Below are 21996 nucleotides of genomic sequence, written 5' to 3'. Positions count from 1 at the left end.
CACTTTAAGATGCAAAACCATTGCCTCACCTTGCACTAAATCTTTTTTCAGACAAACAGCCCTAAACACTAATTACAGTGTAATGATGGCTCCTTCTATCTGGATGTGTGCTGTACAGTATAATTGGGTTTTGATATGATGTGATGTTTTTATTTGTGTACAGAATGGAAACACAGCTCTGTCCATTGCCAGGCGGCTGGGTTACATCTCAGTAGTGGACACCCTCAAGGTTGTGACAGAGGAGACCCTGACCTCCATGGTGAGACTTCATACCATACACACATAGAGTGCTTCTCATTCCAAATGGCAGACTTGTTGATTTAATATGACATTATTAGTGGAGAGAAATGAGCAGGATCATAAGAAGAAGAGACTCTTTTGCACTACTGGTACACAGCACTTATTCAAAGCAATTTACAAGTATGGCAGAATGTAGCTCTTGTATAGACATGAGCAGGTAAAGGTCTTTGGCTCTCTGGGATTTGAACTCATAATCTTAAGCACTCAGATACATACAACTGCACTTCAATTTTAATCCTCATGGATACACAGGAACTGAAAAGAGGCCATGCAGGTGGATTTTACAACTGCTCTTTTTGCAGACGGTGACCGAGAAGCACAAGATAAACGTTCCAGAAACAATGAATGAGGTTCTGGACATGTCTGATGATGAAGGTAAACTTTGTGCCATGCACACCATCCAATAACTACAATAACTCATTATTTGCTTAATTTTTTTTTTTTATTTGCAATTTTTGACATTGCATTAACTCCATTATTTCTATTCCACTTTTACTTTAGATATTTATATTTTTGTTAATCTATTTACATGGATATTCATCCTAACACTTCATGCTTAAATCACGCAGCTCGTAGAGTCAATGTACCCGAAATGCTCAATGAGGACTATATTTCAGATGTTGAAGAAGGTATTTTTTGTTCGTTTTCTGTTTTTATTGCTTTTCTCTAGCTTTTCTGAGTCTCATTTTCACTCCTCAATCTAAACTAACTCCATTTCTTCAATCACTTTACCACTGTGCTTTTCTCCGGGTTTGCAGCGAAAAAGTCCTGGATGCACTCATGCTTAATATTACATGCTTGTTTACACAAATATTGCTTCTCTGCTGCATACATTACATTTCACTGCTGTATTGAGGAAGATTTCACACATAGCTATTCTGTAAACACTGGCTCAGTAGTCATGAGTGTTTTGTTAGAGCTACAGTACTGTGCAAAAGTATTAGGCACCCTATATTTTTAAAAAAAAAAATTTGTTATAGATTTGTATTTTATGACTTCTACATTATTGATTCAGTACAAAAATATTTTAGATTCCAAACATTAGTTTTCCAGCACAAAATTAAATGTTACAGAACAATGTTTGTATGGCAGTAAAGAAAGCAGCAGATTACATAAGAGACATTTTTCAGACAAAAAAAAAACATAATGAAGGCTGCTGGGTTTTGCTGCAAAAATAAGAAGCAAGTGTGATAGTCAAAGTCTCCAGAAGAACTGTGGCTGCTTCTGCAAGATGCTCAGTAACACTTACAGCTCATTTCCTTATAAAACGGCACACACTGTACCTGAGACTACTGTTTTTTTAAAGCAAGGGATCGTCACACCAAATATTGACTTTGTTTCATTTATTACTCTTTATTGCTCTTTATAGTATTTTTTAAATGTAGAAACATTTAATTTCATTATTTTTGAAGGCATCCTTTCTCTACAGCATTTCTTTGCACATACCTAAGACTTTTGCACAGTACTGTATATAAAGCTAGGCTTTTAAGGAGAGTTAAATAGCAGCCCTGCTCCTGTTATTTAACACAATTTCCAGCGTGTCCTGTTTTAATAACTAATGGTATTTACACATGGGTGGACAGATCAGTAGCTGGGCCATGCAGATTTCATGTCTAGGCTAGCTAATGAATGTATTATTTGTCCACCCCTGCTACATGTCACAGGAAAGAAACCTGAATGACACACACTTTTGTAGTTACAGTGTCTATAGCCAGCGAAGTGCTGTATCTACACTACCCTTAACCATTGTGTTTAGCTGAAATCTCCAGTCCTTATTCATACACAGTATGAACAAGTATGACAGCTGTATTGCTTCTTAGTAGAGCAGCTCCACTGCAGTAACACATGTATAAATAAATAGAATATATACTGTAATTACTGTATTTTCTGGACTATCAGTTGCAAAGTTTTGCCTTTGTAAAATGCCCATTTATTAGTGCTTTTGAGAATGGCATGCTGCTCCAGCAGTTACATGCTTGGCCATAACATAACATTGACAATAACCACTCATAGCCATTCTAGTGATAATAAGCAGTACTACAAGACTATATGACTGGAGCGATTGGACAAATAAAAGCAACTTGTATACTGATTGACACAATTTTTGCATTAAATTACTATAACTAGTTGTAGTAACTATAATTACTATAACTATAACTAATTAGAGCTTAAAAATTTTCAGGCCTGACAAAAAAAATGGGACAAAATGTAAACTAGGCTAAACCAATAGGGGTCTCTGATGTACTGTTTTAGAGGCAGTACATTCATTCTGTAGAATAAAAATGCCTAGAACATTACAGGATATTCTGAGTTCTGTTTTGTTTTTGTTTTTTTGTTGTTTTTTTAGAGATAAATTAGTTGTATAGCTTAGTCCAGATATAGTGAATGCCTACCTAGTTTTACAGACTCTGTGTGTTGGTATGTGTGTGTGTGTGTGTGTGTGTGTGTGTGTGGGTAGAGACTACTGCAGGGTCCAGTTACTGGTAACTGACACTTGTGCAAGCTCCTATGGTTCCACTGACATAACTCAGATAGCTTCTCATTTACACGTATAGCCACCTCCTGAAATAAACCTGTTATAGTGGCCAGTGTGTTTGGATTCATTAGTGAACATGCTTTGACGGATTCTCTAAATACAAACGCCTGATGGAAGATTAGTGTTCTATGCTGTGATATTTGATCAATGGGAAATAAACAGCATTTTACATTGAATGCAGTTTACAAAGCTACCTAGGAGATGAATGCAAAAAGCTGGGTCTGAGTGCCATGTATAATGCCATACCTGACCTTCTTCTTCTCCCTCTCACTCTGTATGGAGTGCTCTCCAGCTGTGGGAGTGCCAGGGTAAGGATCCAACCCTAAAACTAGCTGCCAAACTGCCAGCTACTTCATCCACCAGCAGTCTCGTAATGGCCTCTGCCAATGATCTGTGAATCCCTGCAAACATAGATGTAGTAATTGGTGATTTTTAGCACACAAATATTTGTCCTGTGTTGCATGGTGGCAGACTGGGTTGTCACCTCACAGCTCCAGGGTCCCAGGTTGAATCAATCCTGGGGTTCGGGTTCCTGTCTGTGTAGAGTTCTTTCTGTGTCTGCTTGGTTTCCTCAAACCTCCCAATAGGTGGAATGGCTACACTAAATTGCCCCTGGGTTTGAATGTGTGGTGCCCTGTGATGGACTGGCATCCCATCCAGAGTGTATTCCCGCCTCACACCCAGTGTTCCTGGGACAGGCCCCGGATCCACCGCAACCCTGACCAGAAAAAGAGCTTACCGAAGATGAATGAATAAATAACCAATTCAACAGTTTGTTAGCTGAAATAATGTATCCATTGGAAATGTCTTGAAAGAAGGTTTGTTTTATTAACCATTTGATAACTTGTAAAGGCTCATGATATGGTGAGGAATTCCAAAATGGAAGCAAAATCTGTGAGAGGAAATGTAACCTTTTAAAGGTGTGCATAAACATAAAAGTGACAAATCAGAAGCTTTCATTTCAGTTCCATTAAAGTCCCCATGAAATCATTTCTGTAGGTTCTATAGGAAATCAGAGTGTCAGCATGTTTAAATGCTTGACTGCCTAACGCAACAGCCAATAGCATTACGCTACAACTGCGCAGAATCTAAACAAACCTGAAAACACACAGACTAAAGTTAACTGCAGCTAACGAACTAGTGCTGTAGAATAAGACCCACCTCTGGGGGAGGGACATATGTTCTGAAGAGCATTTAATTGGAGGATCATGTTTAAGTTTTGACTAGATATAAATCATCAATTTTTTTTTTTTTTTTTTTTTTTTTTTTTTAATTGAACTGACAAATTATGAAATTAAAATGAGAATATCGGCAACTTTTTTTCAGATATAGTATTGCATCGGTGTCCATAACACAAAGGGACATGTACACAGAGCTCAGAAACATCCATTTTGATTTCAGGGGCACTTTAACAATATGTACAGACAAACAAAAGCCCTTCTCAGCTTAGGGATCCTCCTGGTGGCAGGTGGGTGTGCTCAGGTAGGAGTGTAAATAAATCCTGGCAAGTCGTGTTTAACATTTTCACTTGAGCTTGATATAGTGTTATATAAGTGTGATTTTTTTTCAGGAATGATTTTTCATGTTAATTAGAGATAGCCCAGCACAAATTGGTGTGTGTTGGAGTTTAGCTGGAGTTTGAATGCTGGAATCTCACATGGTCTTTCCTGTGTAATAAAGGGGCCAGGGGCAGGTGGCAGGCAGTCCATCCCTCCCTCCCACCCGTCTGTGTGTTCTTCTGCCTGTAAAGGGGTTCTTTTGTTCCTTATTCCGTTCCTCAGAGTCAGATTACTGAGTACACCTAGTCCCCCAGAAACCCCCACACACACTCATTCTCTATTGTCCTGTAGTAGAGGGGCTATGGGGCATCGAGTATCCAATCAAAGAGCGCAGAGCATTTAGTTGAGTTCTATACCACCCCTGCTGTGACCTCGGAATTGCTGTGCTCCCGCGCAGTTCAAACTCTCGTCAGCAGCTGAGGGGTGTGTATGCCGAGAGAGTGTGTGTGTGTGTTTGCAGAGCAACGGAAGGGACTGTCGTTTTTCGGGCAGTCAGGGGGAAGGGACCGGGATATGCGGATGCATCCGTACTGTGCGTTCCTCTGGATTTGTTCTGATTTGAGCATGTGGATTTGAAGTGGATGTATGGAGTGAACAGGGAGGAAGTGGCCTTTGAAACGGCAGAGTGACGCTGAAGGAGGGTCATGACCACTCAGCTGTGTAAGAGTTACTCTGAGAGGTGCTGCAGCTGCTGCCTGATTTTGTTTACGGCATTCTGGGCTGGTCGTGTACGGTAGATTTAGCACTGCAGCACACGCATGGCAGCTCAGGCGAGAGAAAACTGCTGTGTGTGTGTGTGTGTGTGTGTGTGTGGGGTGGGTGCTCAGAGAGAGCTGCTCAGAAAGGTTTTGCTGACTGTTAAGCTTGTGGTTGAAAGCCAGGCAGCTCGGAGGGCTAGTCAATGGTACGTGGTATTGTTTTTTTTTTCCATGACAGAGTGTGTGGGTGTAGGAGGAAAATTCTTTTATGTCAAGTAAACACTGTATAGTGGCTAAAATGTGTGTGTGTGTGCGCGTCATTAATGGTACAGCAGAAGAGGTTTCACGGGGAGGGGTTGCTGTGGCGATGAGCAGCGGGGGAGCAGGATCCGCTTTGTCACTGCTGGAATGCTGTTTCCCCCCCAACCCCAGTTTCTCGCTCTTTCTCTCTAGTGTGCACTTGCTCTAAATCTTTTCTTTTAACCCTGCTAGACTCTTTCCTGGTTGTCAACTTTGTGTGTATGAATGCCAGAGTTTTCTGTTTCTCAATCAAACTCACTAACTGCCGTCTGGTTCATTCTTACTTTCTTTTGGATACTCGAAGAAAAAATGTGCCACTATAAATATGTTTCATGTGTTGATAGTGACTGACAAATAAATTAAGAGAAAATAACAGTTCCATGTCTCAGTCAGTGAGTATGACAGCCGATTTTACTGAGCTGAGAGTATATACTAGAGTATACAAGACGATGATCCTTCCTGGACAAGGTTTTATCTCTGCTAACTCTGTCTGGGTTTTAGGTGAGGACGTGATGATGGGGGACACGGATAAGTACCTGGGCCCCCAAGATCTACGCGAGCTAGGGGACGACTCATTGCCTCAGGAAGGTTATTTGGGTTTTAGCATTGGAGCCCGATCTGGAAGGTAAAGCTGCTTTTCACACATATACACACCCCCCCACACCACCCTCCACCCATGCATTCTACCTAAATCTGAGTTATATATAAATATGGTGTATGTTGTTTGTAACAGTATTATATAACACTGAGCTAAATGTCTAAAGGTAAAGCTCAGACCATTTAAAAAGTCCAACATGACAGTGGCTGCCAACTTTAAAAACTAATAAACTTCAGCATTAATACACCATAAATAATATTACCAAAATAACAAAGTAAGTTAACATTAATTGACAGGTATTTAAATGTTAACTGAATACATATGAATTTACTAATGTTTATCGAATCCACTACTAACAATAAGTAAATGAACGAGAATTAAATTAAACCGTTACTAAATTTTGCTAACTCCGCTCTCCAGGTGTAAATATTGAAACTTTTTTTTCAACCTCGTATCTGAATTTTTTAAATTATTAAACATTAATTAATACAAGTGTTAGCTACTTTGTTAATGTTACCTAGGATGTATTAATGCTGAAGTTCATGGTTTATTCATTTAAACTAATGCATTAATTAATGTCAATTAAAGGGACCTTAATGTAGAACATTATCTGAAGTCATTACTAATCTGCCAGCATCTTTCAGACAGGATGTTATCATGTTCGTGGCATGTAGGAAAACAGCACAGCATTCAGTCGTATGACTCGCACAGACCTTGAGCTGAATGAGTAGGATTTGTCCTGTTATCTCTTCTTTTTTTCCTGATTGCTGGCTTATTGGCAGCCTGGACAATGTTTACACTATTACATGCCTGCTGCCCCCATACTACACACTAGCCAAATGTCAGAGTCAAAAGGCTAATGTTTAACTTACATGAAGCTCGGTGTTAAAAAAGTTGGATGCTGGCCAATAAATCAAACCGGTATATTGAATACACAAGCACTACACAGGACAAAAGGAGGTTAGAACCATGCTCAGTATCAGCCCAGGCATTTACCATGACGTCATACTTGCTGGTAAAACTGAATAAAAAATGATAATCTGGATGAGTCTGGATAAATATTCTGCTCTAAATGCTTGGGTCAGTGTGGGTTTGGTTTTAATACAGTCCTTCCTGTTTGATGCTAAGGAGCTCTGTTTCCTTTCAATCCTCCTTTAAACAGCATCTGCCAAATATCTGCTTGCTTTGCATGCTCTTAGACAGCACTGCAGATCTCCTCTCTGTTTGAACAGTTTGAGAGTAAGATTTGTTGACAGAAACATACTCATACTGAAACACTGTAAACTGCATTCTTTTACATCATGTTTTTATGTTTTTGAGGTTATTAAACACTGAATGAAACCACATGTAGTCGAGAAGAGGGGCTCAGCAGGGTCTAAGAGTGTGTTGCAATGCAACTGCAGAACATTACAAGCTGCTGTCATTCAACCACTGCATTTTGCTCGCTCTCTGATTCATTGCTTTCGATCTCCTCTGTCCCTCCTCTCTCCTTCCTCCACCATACTGATTCCTTCTCATAGTCCTAGAGTCAGGTAAGAGGGCATGACTGTGGATTTTGATGTGCCCCCTTCCCCCGTCCCCCACCCCCCCTTTGAGTCATTACGTCACGGAGACACCCGTCTTGTAATGTCCTTCATTTGTCTGCTGTTCATTTTAACAAGAAATTACAGACATGCGCAGAATGTGCTGACAATTCAAGCCTTTGCTTTTTGACTCTTGGGAACTTGGTGAACTTTGTGTCTGTCGACCTAAGTTCAGATTTCAGAGTCCAGCTTACATTGTGCCTGGTGTAATTTTAAGGAACTCTGCCTGTTCGAGCTCTTTAGCCGTTGCGCTTGTGAGGCTGGGTTTTTTTTCGGTTTTGATGTGGTTCCATTTTTCCCCTCATGTGGCTTCCAGGGTTCCATGGAGTTCACAGACACGAACTTCCTGTTCTGATCTTTTCCATATTGTCAGACTGATATTTTATTAGCAGTAAATTCACCTGCCACTGGAAATTTATGGGCAGGTATTGCTTTGGCAGCAAGCACAGCTTAAATTTACAGTGCTGAATTGCCTTGTCATACTGATTACCACGGGACACAGCACTAGTACATACTACACACATGTGCTGGGAGCATGGAGGTCAAGAAAGAAGGTTTTACTTAGGCCCCTCCTTCATTGCAGCTTCAAATGCCAGTCTATTTCAGTGCTGGCATTCTGTAAGAGAATCCACAGACCACTTATTGATACCGTTTTCACTTTTCTATTACGACTTGTCAGGGGAAAAAGGATAATAAAGATAACATAGCTTATGTCATACATATAGTCATAGCATTACATTGTCAGCCATTTCCAATTTTATCCACATATTATTTAGATATTACATGCTGCTCATTAGTCATTCACACCCACACATACATCTTTATTCTACACAAGAGCTCTCCATCGTTTGACAATTGTGCTGTCGTTTTTCTTTTGAACTTGTGCGCCAGTTTCCCTGGAAGCTGCATGCAGTAACAGGTGTGTGTTTTATTTTTTTTTGTGTGTGTGTTTGTGTGTGTGTGTTTTGTGTTCATCTCATTGTCATTCCCCGCTCCCTCCCCTGTGCACTGTGTGTGATAAACTGTGAATGCCAACAGCCTGCGCTCCTTCAGTTCGGATAGGTCCAACACACTGAACCGGAGCTCTTTCACCAGGGACAGCATGATGATCGAGGAGATCCTGGCACCCAGCAAGGACACGGTACGCTTCCTATCCTCCCCATCCTGTTCTTATGCTCTTGCTCGGTTTACTTCTGCCAGGAGCTGACTTAACAATTTTGCTGTTTAGGAGTGGCGGGATTTGTTTTAACAGTGTAATCTCAACCAGGTCTATTACTTCATAGTCTTCAACCAAACGCCACAATTTATTATGTCGTTCAGAACTGAGGCACTGTTACAATTGCATTTTCTATTGTCCAGAATGGTTATAAAACATAAACTTGTTAAATAGTTTCAGCTTATAGCATATCATTGTTGAATTCTCAAATCTGATATCATATAAAATCACAAGATATTGATTATTCATCTATTACAGCAGCTCTGACAATAGTACCAGCTACAAGGTTTTATCGTTTCTCTAGTAACAATTTACACAGGATCTCGTATAGCAAATGCTCAACATCCATATAAACAGTTTAAAAAAATGTGTGTAATCATTGATATCGTGAGTTTTCTGTGAGGAGACTTTGTAACAATCAGAGGTAAAGCTGTAGGTTTCCACCATGGGAAAGTCATCAGGATGGAGGGCATTGAGGAAATTGTCATGGGTTGTTTTGTTAGTATGGAATAATTGCTCTGATACAAGAATAAAACACTTCTGCTTGTGCTGCTATTAGAAAATACCATGTCATGATGCATCACACCACCCACTGTTGACCTTTTGCCCCCCTGATATTCTCCCTAATTTTAGTTTTGGCCAGTTCCATCCCACAAGTTATGTCTCCTCTATCATATGACAGCTACCATGGGAGGGTAAAGGCTATCACATGCTTCCTCCGAAACACATGAAGCCAGCCGACCACATCTTTTCGAACTGCTGCTCATGCTGCATCATGGGGTGGTGTAACATACTCGTACAATAGTGCTATCCATCCCCTTCTGCATACATGAGCTCAGAGACACCCATGATTGGTTAGCATTGCTGTGATTGATAGTGGAGAGAGTATGCCACCACTTTCACCCAGAGAGCATGGCCAATTTTTGCTTTCTTGCATCAGGATTCAAACTCGCAATCTCCAGACGAAAGGGTAAACGCTCATCTGTTGCGCCACTCTGGAGCCCCCACTGTTGATTATTTTCCTATAACAGCACTCGCCATTGTGTTTTATTTCTTATATGTCACCCTTAATCTTTACTCTGAGAAAGGCCTAGCATGTGCTAAATGCATTAGCAAGACATACCCAGGATTCTTCTGATTTGAAACAAGAGGCTGTGGTAAGGTGGACTCAAGAGAGGTCAGAGTAAACCCCACCAGGCAGCAATTCCATCTAAGCGTGATTCAGCTCTGTGTCTGTTTGTTCTATTTCATTTGGGCTATGTGCAGGACCTCCTGAGAAGGTGAGAATTCCTATGGAACAGAAAATTCAAAATGTTCCTCCAAAAAAAAAAAAAAAAAAAAAGAATCCCAAGGCTCTCTTTACTACAAACACCCTTTACTACTGTTGTACTACTAATCTTCATCAAGAAACGTCTAAAATACAGCAGTGTCTGTCCATCAGGGTGCAACCTATAGTAAGACATTTTCCTCTTAAATGTGCCCATTAATTATGTCAGGGAAAGGAGCAACTTCAACAAATCATGATTGCAAGGGTGAACCGCTAGAGGGCCATAAAAGGATCAAAAAGAGGATACTATACATACATATATACATATATATATATATATATATATAAGCATATAAGGTTTGTTGCTTTCTTGTTTCTGAACCCTCAAATCTGAGACTGTATTAAATCTATATTACTATTGTGTATTTACTTACATTCTTATATTCTACTTATATTCAACATATGTCTTTTTGTTGCCCCATTGTGAAGCCTAGGTAGAAGTACCCACATATGATAGATAAATGGTATTGAATTCATAGGCATACAATAGACATCTGTAATAAAGGCTTTTTCATTATTCAGAAGAGTGCCTTATTATTTGAACAATTTCTTCAACAAAGAGCGCCTCTAAACCACTGAACATTCCAGTTTCTCTCGTTTGCCTTCTTAGGGCTGTATTCAGAGTTGGCCACTTAAGATTAAAAGTTACATATGTATTTACATGAGGAAAGTTACTCGTATTCAGAGTCGGGTTATGCAGCTCAAATTGTTGTCGAATTTTTGGACAGCTCATTCAAATGATTAAAATTACCTGCATATAGTTCAGGACCTGAGGTTGCCAGATTTGTCTTCAGTAGAAGCATTTTAAAATTTTTTTTTTGTTTTCAATAGTGTCTACAGACTTTTAACACAATCACTTGCCTTTAAGCCCACACAAAAAAGAGGAGTGAAGAAGGAACTGGTGTTTTTTTCTTTGCTGTCAAATGGAATGTTATGTCTTAAAATGTTTAAAAATGTTTACAATTTAAAAATGAAAAATAAAACAGACTATGATGATATACTGTATGAATGAGAAGATGGCAAGCTTTTAAATAAACATCTAATCACATTAATTGGGTTCATGTCTCCCAACTCATTTTTGAGCAGCTTATAAAATAGCACTTGATCCAGCACATCCTATTATTTTATATTGTATTTTTTTTTAACAGTTAATCGTGTGCACAATTTAATGAAGCCATGAGATACTAAATCGAGGTCATGAACTCGTACTGTGTGTGCAGGATGTAGGCTATTTTATCTCACTTTTAAATCACTGTTTAAAAATGATAAAATAATTTTAATTCAATGCACTCTCCTGCAAAAAAAAAAAAAAAAAAAGGCTTATGTTAAGTAACTGCCTTAAAAAACTTTTCTTGGATTTTAATCATCAATTAATAGTGGCATATTGATATATTCAGTACTGACCTAGAATGGCTTTCCATTGTTTTTTTTTGGTTTGTTTTTTTTTTTTTGGTTTGTTTTTTGAGTGTATTTACAGTGTGAAATATTGTAATTACATCAAACTCTCAGACAGTTGACTGCTCCCCACTTGAGCCGATACCACAAAATAAAAATGAGCCCAAGATGAGATTTGCATGTAACTGAGATGCACCTCTGTTTTAGGCACACTCTGCCACATTCATGCAATTCTCACACAAATGTTAAAGTAGTACTTAAGTCTATAGTTATGTTTGAGGTCTGAGTACTATTGTGTGTAATTTCGGTATTAACTACTCTCTACAAACGTGTTACTCAACTCTGAATACAGCCCACAGTCTTTAAACTTTTTTTTTCTAAGGAGAACTATGTGTTTAGCTCATTATGAGTGGTGATTACAGTGTGTTTAAAAAAATTCTCTTCTTCTTTAAATGCTTCAGGCTGTCTGTAAAGCGATGCACTGCGTTGTTGAGCCCCATAATAAGGTATTCAGTTCAATGAAAGATGTAATATTATTTTGCCAAACTTCAGCTCAAATGCAGGCAATATATCATGTGAAAAAAAAACTGCATTTGCGTAGCGGCTATTAAGCCACATGATGCCTGAATTCCTTCTGCTGTCCGAGAAGCACTGTTTTATTTGCTGCTCTATGATTTGTAGCCCAGTTTTGACTTGTCATTATTTGCTTCAGAAGTTTCAGTTCCTACTCTCCACTGCCCCTACAACCTAATTTAAATATGCATGTATTCTTTGGATGCTTTCTGCCATCAGCCACTCAGTGAGGTGATAAGTGTGTGGTTGAGATGCTAATTGCAATGTAGGTTGCACTTCTCAGCTCCACAACACTTCCCTCCTAGCGCCGTTTTATTGCCATGTATTGAGATTAAGCTTGTTGTTGTGGTTCACCGCCCAAACACAGTATTGACAGTGTGTGTGTATGTGTGTTCTCACCCTCAGCATCTGGCTGTAGCTAAAGAGTATGACTCTGACTCTCTGAGGCGATACAGTTGGACAGCAGATGCCCTGGACAATGTCAACTTGGTCTCCAGCCCAGTCCACTCAGGGTAAGATGTGCCTGTGTGTCTAAAATGATATATACCAAAATTCTATTGTTGGACTACAATGTCACACATTTAATCTTTAAAAGTTTTAATAGTGGATCTACAGACAACCAGTCTTTTCCAAATGCGTATAATGTTCATGCTCTCTCCTCCCTTGTCTCTTCTGCTGCTCTTTATGCATCTATCACCTGTCTGTCCTCCGTGTTCCTGCAAATGAGTAGCATTTCTCTGGTGTTGTTGATGAAACTTGTTGATTTTATCCTTCCTCCGCTGTTCCATTTTTGTTTCATTGCAGTGTTTCTACTCCACTTCCTCAGTATGACTCCAGGTGATGATGGTTGTCCTGTGATTACACTTTCTTTCTTCTACTCTGCCTGCTTATTTTCTTTCTGTTCTTCTTCACCTTCAAGTTGAACTAAGCAGGAAGAATCAGCAATACATGACTTTAAAACTTTATAAAATGAAGTGCTTTTATACAACAGTTAGTTCCAGTCCACTAATTTGATTGGATGAGTAGTGTTCCAAGAGTGCTTATATTTACTAAAACCACACTGGGACGTTTCACTGTGTGTATCACGCCGCTTGTCTGTGTTCGCCATGTAAAATTCCACTTCTAGCAGCAGTCCCACTGAAACGGTTACTACAGAAGTGTTAGTGACTTCATCAGCGAACATGGCAATAGAAACATTTTTCATGAATATAACTTCTGACTTAAAATAAAGCTCGTCAGATGAAGATGAAAAGGAAGAAGGGATGCCAGTTTCACCAGATGCACTTTTAACGAGAATGTCCAAAAATCAACGTGAGCTAGATAGCCAGCTAGCCAACAGGCTGTCAGTGAGTGTGGCTTCTTTGGGCTCCATTTTCATTCGTGGAGCAAAAAATAAAAAGCTTATACTTTTGGCCAAGGAAATTAACCAGCAGACCTGGATCTAACAGATATCCTTCTGAAAGCTGAGGCTGAACATTTTAGATTTGGGTGGTAAACATGACTTGTAGACTTGAGATTGGGTGCCAACAGCCTTTAACAGAGCTATCAAATCACTGGTACGTTTTTATTACATTCTCTATCCATTCAACTATATGGCCAAAAGTGTGTGAACACCTGATCAGTCAGGACTTGTTGAACATCCCATTCCAGATTTAGCCCCCCTTAGCTGTTATAATAACCTCCACTCTTCTGGGAGCTTTCCACTAGATTTTGGGTAGGTGTGGCTGTGGGGCTTTGTGCTCATTCAACCACAAATCCCCACATTAGTGAGGTCAGACCTGAGGTTCAATCGGTGTTCCAGTTCATCCCAAAAGTGTTCAGTGGAGTTGAGGTCAGAGCACTGTGCAGGCCACTCAGGTTCCACAGCAACCTTGGCAAACCATGTCTTCATGGATTACACTTTGTGCACAGGTACATTGTCATGCTGGAATAGGTTTGGGCCTCAGTTCCAGTGAATGCTACAACATACAAAGACATTCTAGACAATTCTGTGCTTCCGACTTTGTGATAACAGTTTGGGGAATGCGCTCGTATTGGTGTGATGGTCAGGTGTCCATATACTTTTGGCCATATAGTGTATATCAAGTACATGAAGAGCTTTTAAAACTTATCCTTCAGAAGACCTTCAAACTCACAACCTGATCAGGTCTTCTCGTGCAGAGCTGTAAAACTCCTGCAGGAGCATGGATTGCTCCTAACACTGATTAGTAATCAGAATCACGACTTCTTTCTTTTCGTGCAGATGCATATGAGATTCAGATGGCTTAAAGGCATCAGAAAATTCATACTAGTGTCAACATACTCTGCCCATTGCTTGCAGAGTATCTGATACCGATTTGTCACAACCTTCAGAATCTTGAAGATTGCAATTTCCATGTATACACACTTCCAAGTGCCAAGTTTCCAAAACAATTACAATAAACTTTTTGGAAAATTTAGCCAATGTACTAAAAAAAAGTTAATATCATCATCATTAATCATGTCTCAGCCTAGTTTGAAGAAGTCAGGTACTAGTAAAACAAGATATCCTTGCATGTTTCCTGATGAGCTCCAGAAATTTTGTGGTTTGTTGTTTGCATTGTCATTCAACTCAAAAGTAGGAGGTTCTTGGCCACAGATCTATCAGATTCTCTTGCATATGCTAGCAGCCTGGCTTGGAAGGCTAATTTCAGACAGATGACTGTTTTTAAAAGGTCAAACAGGATTGTGTAAGACCTTAAATCCAGTACAGGCTTAAAGTCACATAGTAAGTACCACATGTTAACCGCACCACTTGTTTGCTCTTTTTATAAGACACTGACATGTGATCAGATTCACAAATTCAATTTGTTCACCAAGTAAAGTATATGAGATTATAGAAGTCATGGATGTGATAACTTCAGTAGTGCACGCTATGATTGTATTTTTGATACATGCATAACAGTTGATTAGAATGGTTAGATTTGGATATCTCTGACAGTATGTGTGGCATAGGCTGTCAAAAGGCTCCCAATGAGTCTCAGACAATCTCAACAAACTAAGTGCACAGATCAGTTCAGGTACTGGCACTTGCAATTGTATTGTGAAGGTGTTGAAAATAATTTTGATTAAATTTGATTGAAGGTTAAAGAACCCACCATGTACAGAGATGTTTCAATATTGACATATACATGGTAAAATTCCAGTGGCTGACTCAGTCATTATTGGTAAAATCACCAGAAGCGAAAAACATGCAACCAGTATTGTTGGTCAACTCTTATTTTCTCACCTGGTTTTTGATAAAGCACGGAAACAAGTTTGAAGATGCTCTTTTTCCAGTAACACAAATTTTTTCCAGTAACACAAATGACCACTTTTGCTTGATGAGTGATCTTCCTTGGCAGTTTGCAAAGAACTTCAACTTATAGGCCATCAATCAACAATAAATAAGGAGCTAGAGATTTGTATCTCTCAGACATACTAATGCTATCACATGACAAACCATACCCAGTGCCTCTATGAGTAAACTGCCAAGGCTGAGTTCTCATGGTCCCACTTTCCAGTCTCTCTTCTTGTTTGCCTCTTTCCTCTCTGGTGTTTGGTTGTGTGAGTTCTTTATCACGGCATGGAAACAGTCCTCACTGGTGATCACTGAAGGGCAAAGCTACTTTGTCCCTTCCCCTTTTCATCTCTGTGCCATTTTGCTCTCTACAGGTTCCTGGTGAGCTTCATGGTGGATGCTCGCGGCGGCTCCATGCGAGGCAGCCGCCACAATGGGATGCGCATCATCATCCCACCACGCAAGTGCACAGCCCCGACTCGCATCACCTGCCGCCTGGTCAAGCGGCACAAGCTTGCCTCACCACCACCCATGGTGGAGGGAGAGGGACTGGCAAGCCGCCTGGTGGAGGTGGGCCCTGCCGGAGCTCAGTTCCTCGGGTAGGTCATGCTCTTCTGCCATTTCTGTTTTCTTGTTTCTTCTTTACTCCCCATTGCCATGAAACCCATCTGTGTTTGGAGTGTGTGGTGGCTAGGCGTTTCGGCAGTGAGACTAGTGTCAAGCCAGCCTCTGATAGTTGACAGTAATGCTGCAATATATGCAGAGCTCAGTGTAGCCCACTTCATTTGCTATTTTCCAGTGATCTCATCCTCCAAGCAGATGAATGAACTTCCCTTATCATATGAGCAGTAATTTAGAAAAAGTAAAGACTTCTCAAGGAGCTCCACCATAACGAATGCACAGTAGTGACTATAGTATGTGGAGAGGTTTAGAAGGCTAACTAGTTGAAGTGACTAAATGAAACACTAGTATTCCTGCAGCAATGACAGACTGTTTTGTGTTCCTCCTTTTTGTTCCTCTAATTGCTGCATGGATGTTATTCAGTAAACTCCATCTACCCCGAAAACTCCCCTCTCTTAATGAGGGCGAGAGCTTCGTTAGCCGAATCCTGCAGCTTGGGCCTCAAGGAACAAAATTTGCTGGGTAGGAGTGTGCCGCTGAGAAAAGACGACACTGCTCTTGGTTGAAGCCATTGTTGATTTTTTGTTGGGTTGTTTTACTTTCCAGTCACCTGTTTCTTTAAGGCTTTCAGCCGACTAGCGAGGTCGCTGAAAGTGGATCATGCTCGCTGTACTGTGCTTGTTGGGCATGTTATCTGCTGCTGTTATGGCTGCCAACTTTTGCCCATGTTTGACCAAACTCAGACTCCCACTGTGCCATCCCATGTGGGAGATGGATTCATTTGCTCTTTTCTTTCTGGAGAAGGTATCATTCTTCTTGCAGTTTCAGAGAAAGGCATGAGAGACAACACTGTACAGAATTATATTATAGGAACAAAATACATTACTTGATGTACCATACAGCATGGAGTTAATATATACAAGATCATGAAATGCCAAAGAACAGGAGCAACATAGCTGAAAATATACTGAAAGTCAAAAGTTTTTGAACACCTTATATTTTACAGTTTTTGAACAAGCAATAGGCTAATTCTGTTTTTTTTGTCTGCTAATTAAACTAATTAAAAAGGCCTCTAACTAGGCATTTGTAGCACACAGTATGTAGCTGTCTTACATTTGATATAGGCTTAGCTGGTTTAGCCTCCAAATGCCCCTGCCATTAGAACAAGCACTCATACAGAGTCCATTTAATATAACTCTCTAGATACAAACATTTAGATCCTTTCTGGAACACTTATTTAATATTTTTCTGTATTTTAATTGACATTCTGCACCGCAACCTATATGTGTTGCAAAACTTTTGACTGACAGTTTATATGTATTTTTTCATGGTACCTTCTCTGGGATTATACATTGAATGTAATTTTCTGTTTTCCCATGACTCAGTGTGGACAGTGTCTTGCTTGTCTGTATCTAAATGTCACTTTATATTTATATACAAATGCATCTATTTTAAAATGTTAGCTTTAACTTGTACGGTTAACAAACAAAACTTTAACAAAATTACTAATGTATGATGTTAAAAATAGCCTTCTATGTTAACCTATATGTTACTAATTAAACAAATGTATTAGATCAGTTTCTCAATCCTCATACTAGAGTACCCCTGCCCTGCATATCTTGGTGGTTTCCCTCCTCTAGCTCACATAGTTAAACTCAGTTCAGACTCGTTAATTAGCTGATGAATTGAATCCGATGATTTGGGAGTAGGGACAACACCAAAATGTGTAGGGCGTTGGTACTCCAGGACCAGAATTGAGAAACCCTATATTAGATGTAATTATAAAAAAACTGTAAATGTTCTTTCTTAATCCCTTTAGTGCCCAATTTGAAACATCTAGAATGTTGCATTAAATCAGCCATTTTATTCGTTTGTCTTTTTGCATCTCTTTACAATTCTGGAGGTATAAAGCACAAAGTATTGACGCTTGGTGGACATTAGTATATATGCCTATGTGTATATTAAATAAAGACTTGTATATAAATGCTCTTATTATCAGGTGTACCAAGTGGCCCTCTTTTGCAATGCTGAAGTATGCCCCATGCATACGATCATCAGTCTATTTATTTTATCAGTTTATCAGTTTATTAGTAGAAAAGCCTCTTTAAAAGTATAGTCAGCTCTTAGTGGTGTATGATGATCTGTCCTTGCAGCCCTGTGATAGTGGAGATCCCTCACTTTGGCTCCATGAGAGGGAAGGAGCGTGAGCTGATCATTCTTAGGAGTGAAAATGGAGAGACTTGGAAGGAGCACCAGTATGACTGCAAGACCGAAGCCCTCAATGAGCTGCTTAATGGCATGGATGAAGGTAGGACATCATCAACACACTAAGGAGCTATAATTAGAATAGATTTTCTGTACCACCAAGAAACAGCCATACTGTCATATATCTAGCATTTAAATTCATATACATGTGATTAAAAATAAATCAGCTGCAAACTGGTGGAAAAAAGAAGCACAACACTTGTTGGTCTAAATTCCTCATGAGCAGCAATAAATGACAGCAGTAACAAGTACCTTGAGTACCATGAGACCACATCTTATCTGGAGAGCCAGTCAGCCTCTGAATGTGCAGTTTAGATATGTACGAAATATTCTTGCATAGTAATTGATCTTTTCATTCTGCTGAAGCTCTGTCTGCATTTGGGACATCGTGTAGTGGTTTACACCAAACAGTTTGCTAAAAATGCCTGCAGTATGACAGTGACTTCTTTGCCTTGAACTAGGAAAGCATAGGGACAAGTTGGCTATATGGCTAAACATTTTTTATACACTTTCATTCACCATACCACTGAATACCACAGTAGTAAAAGTAGTTATTTGAGTTACCATAGCCTTCCTCTCAGCTTGAACCAGTCTGCCCATTCTCCTCTGATCTCAAGGGTACAGGTGTTCGTTGGCCCATAAACGTCTATTTTCTCCATTTATATATCTGAAGCCCAAAATGATTATTATACGTGGTTTGTCCCTAAAGAACTGGACAGCATGGAAGACCTGGAGAAGAAACGCATCTGTAGAATCATCACTAAAGACTTCCCACAGTATTTTGCGGTGGTGTCACGGATCAAGCAGGAGACTAACCATATGGGTCCTGAGGGTGGGGTTCTTTCCAGCATGACTGTTCCTCAAGTCCAGGCCTCTTTCCCTGAAGGAGCTCTCACCAAGAAGATCAGGGTTGGACTTCAGGTATGCAGACACTTAAATGTCAATTCAGGGTTTATACAGTTCTGTTATGAGCATTTTAGATATTATTGCAAGAGCAGATTAAATTAGATATTTTTGTATCCTTACTGCAGCAAGAACCTTCTAACTCCCACAAGACATTGTCAGGAGAATGAAGTCCTTACTTTAGAGGGGTAAAATATTTAGAGATGAAAGTAATAATATGTGAAAGCCACTAATTATATGTGAAAGCCAGAAGAAATATCAAAAATGAGTAGGGACAAGTCCTGAGTGGCACAGCAGAAGAGTGTTTACCTTATTGATGGGAGACTACAAGTTCGTATCCAAGATTTGGGACTTCACATGTCTAGAGAGCTATCTAGTAGGTGGTGGGAATTGGCAAATGACCAAATTGTGTGAAAATGGGGTAAAAAAAAATATCAAGATCATTAAATCTAACAAAAAGCCATGTTTCTACTTGCCTTTGTTTACCTGATAATTTACCCGAGTGTAATTTAAAAAGTGTATCAGATCAACTGACATACCAGTTATTAACTGCTTGCACGCTTTCCAGACCCAGCCAGTCCCAGACGAGACAGTAAAGAAGATCATAGGCAACAGAGCAACATTCAGCCCCATAGTGACAGTGGAGCCACGCAGAAGGAAGTTCCACAAACCCATCACCATGACCATCCCTGTGCCTCCTCGATCAGGGGAAGGCATGAACAATGGCTACAAAGGAGATACAACACCTTGCTTACGCCTCCTGTGCAGCATCACAGGTAAGACCATTCCATGAACCATTGCTTCAGTACATGCCTTTGTCTTTGGTGGCTCATATTAAAGCGATGCCCTCATCTCCAGCTTTTGGTTGATGGGTTTCTGTGTCGCACATTTCCTTTTACATATATGCTCATGAGGGCTCTTCCACAGGTGGCACTTCCCCCGCACAGTGGGAAGACATTACTGGAACTACTCCTCTCACCTTTTCGAATGACTGTGTCTCGTTCACTACCAACGTATCTGCCAGGTAATTGGCTCAGGTTTCAATATGCTTCATAAAAATATGACAAATATGTCAATTTCAATCTGCATCTCCAGAGAAAACAGACACAATAGCAGCATTTGTAAGGCTTCCCAGTTTTTTAAATCACAGGTAACTCCTGTATTTAACTACAGTCCTAACCTTTTGTCGTTTTAATCAGGTTCTGGCTTGCGGACTGCCATCAGATTCCGGAGACAGTATCTTTGGCCACTCAGCTCTACAGGGAACTCATCTGTGTGCCGTACATGGCCAAGTTTGTAGTGTTCGCCAAGATGAATGACTCTGTGGAATCCAATCTGCGATGCTTCTGCATGACAGATGACAAAGTGGACAAGACCCTGGAGCAGCAAGAGAACTTTGAGGAGGTGGCCAGAAGCAAAGACATTGAGGTTGGTCATTCAACAACAACAACAAAAAAAATTTGTGCTGCTCTCATTCAGGTTTATTTGACTTTTATTCTGTCTTAACAAATATTGTACTGTTGTACTGGACATAAGTGGAATGAAAGTGAAATGCCTTTGTTCATCGAATCTCTTCAGACTGCAAACAAACCATATAATAGAACCTTCATGGCTACTTAACACATTTTGGATTTTTACAGGTTTTGGAAGGGAAGCCTATCTATGTGGACTGCTATGGCAATTTAACACCTCTGATTAAAGCTGGACAGCAGCTGGTTCTTAACTTCTATGCATTTAAAGAGAACAGACTGCCATTCTGTGTAAAGGTAATATAGCTGGTTCTTTTTTAAACTTGTACTTGTTGAAAATATCCTTCACTAGAGATTAACATTTTGCACTGTATGTGTGGTGGCCTGGGAGCCCCTGGTTTTTCAACAGGTTTTCCCAGACCACCAAACATATTCTAATCTTATATAACTTTCTGAAATTCCACAACAACTACAATGGCTTATATCCCAATTGGTCATTTTTTCTTTAAGAGAGGGGACTTCAAGAGGGACTGTGGTCATGATATATGTAAAACTCACGTTTTTACATGTTTTGTTCATGCTTATCTGCTCATTCTACACTGAATCACCAAAGGTGAGGGACAACAGCCAAGAACCTTGTGGACGGCTGTCCTTCCTCAGAGAGATTAAAAACGCAAAGGGGCTTCCCCAGACTGCTGTCTGTAATTTAAACATCACTCTGCCTGCACTCAAAAAGGTAAGGTTGTAATTATCAAGTCATCTGTGTCATATCATGTCATCTTCATACTCAGGAAAGGTAGATCAGTGTTTGCAGCGATAAGGGATAAACTTGGTCAAAACTGCCTGAGTGTGTCTTTTATCTGTTTTGAGCTTCTCTCTGGTCTTTGCTATGGCTATGGCTGACCAAATCAGAATTTTGATTTGGAACCATGCTTTGGCTGACAGTGCACAGGCTTATGCTTTTTCAGTGGTAATTTGTGGTTGCTTCCTGTATCTTTTAGTTCATTTTTATTTTCCTTTTCTGTTTCTTTGCTATGGCTTTGCGGTGGCTCTTTTTCTGTGTGCTCACAATCGCCCTTTTCACATCCTGATGTTTCTTACCCCTTGCTCTCCATTGCGTTATTCCCCGTTTCTGCAATGCATCTTGGGAACCAAAAAGGATATGGACTCAGATCCTGATGAAGAGGTAATAGTCCTGTCCCCTCAGTTCCATGTGGTGTGCTGGTGATTCATTTGCTTTAGTTTCTAGGTATTTGCTCTGTGAAACCACACATTGTGCAGCTATTGCCTGTCATGGGGCTTTATTGTATGATTTGGTAAATTTGCATTGGCTTAACTCCATACACTGTAAGACC

General features: G+C 39.9%; 1 protein-coding gene across 50 annotated transcripts in view; it reads left to right on the top strand.

Annotated features, from left to right (window-relative positions):
- ank3b (ankyrin 3b) overlaps positions 1-21996 on the top strand; it is a 166609-nt gene that overhangs the window by 127265 nt on the left and 17348 nt on the right. For 14 of the 50 annotated variants that reach the window (XM_053238480.1, XM_053238479.1, XM_053238455.1 and 11 more), the window contains 18 exons: positions 164-259; positions 603-675; positions 870-929; positions 5895-6018; positions 7512-7523; positions 8613-8715; positions 11974-12018; positions 12491-12597; positions 12890-12922; positions 15758-15982; positions 18158-18312; positions 18979-19190; positions 19741-19948; positions 20100-20196; positions 20372-20600; positions 20813-20938; positions 21255-21377; positions 21801-21827. In XM_053238480.1, coding sequence (XP_053094455.1) covers positions 164-259; positions 603-675; positions 870-929; positions 5895-6018; positions 7512-7523; positions 8613-8715; positions 11974-12018; positions 12491-12597; positions 12890-12922; positions 15758-15982; positions 18158-18312; positions 18979-19190; positions 19741-19948; positions 20100-20196; positions 20372-20600; positions 20813-20938; positions 21255-21377; positions 21801-21827 — 2055 coding nt within the window. The remainder of the gene's footprint in view (positions 1-163; positions 260-602; positions 676-869; positions 930-5894; positions 6019-7511; positions 7524-8612; positions 8716-11973; positions 12019-12490; positions 12598-12889; positions 12923-15757; positions 15983-18157; positions 18313-18978; positions 19191-19740; positions 19949-20099; positions 20197-20371; positions 20601-20812; positions 20939-21254; positions 21378-21800; positions 21828-21996) is intronic. The other 36 variants (XM_053238444.1, XM_053238447.1, XM_053238443.1 and 33 more) reach the window with 20 other exon arrangements.

Source organism: Pangasianodon hypophthalmus, chromosome 12 (genome assembly GCF_027358585.1).
Source record: "Pangasianodon hypophthalmus isolate fPanHyp1 chromosome 12, fPanHyp1.pri, whole genome shotgun sequence".
NCBI lineage: Eukaryota > Metazoa > Chordata > Actinopteri > Siluriformes > Pangasiidae > Pangasianodon > Pangasianodon hypophthalmus.
The sequence above is the reverse complement of the archived record's forward strand: the minus strand, read 5'-3'. Positions and strand labels throughout refer to the sequence as shown.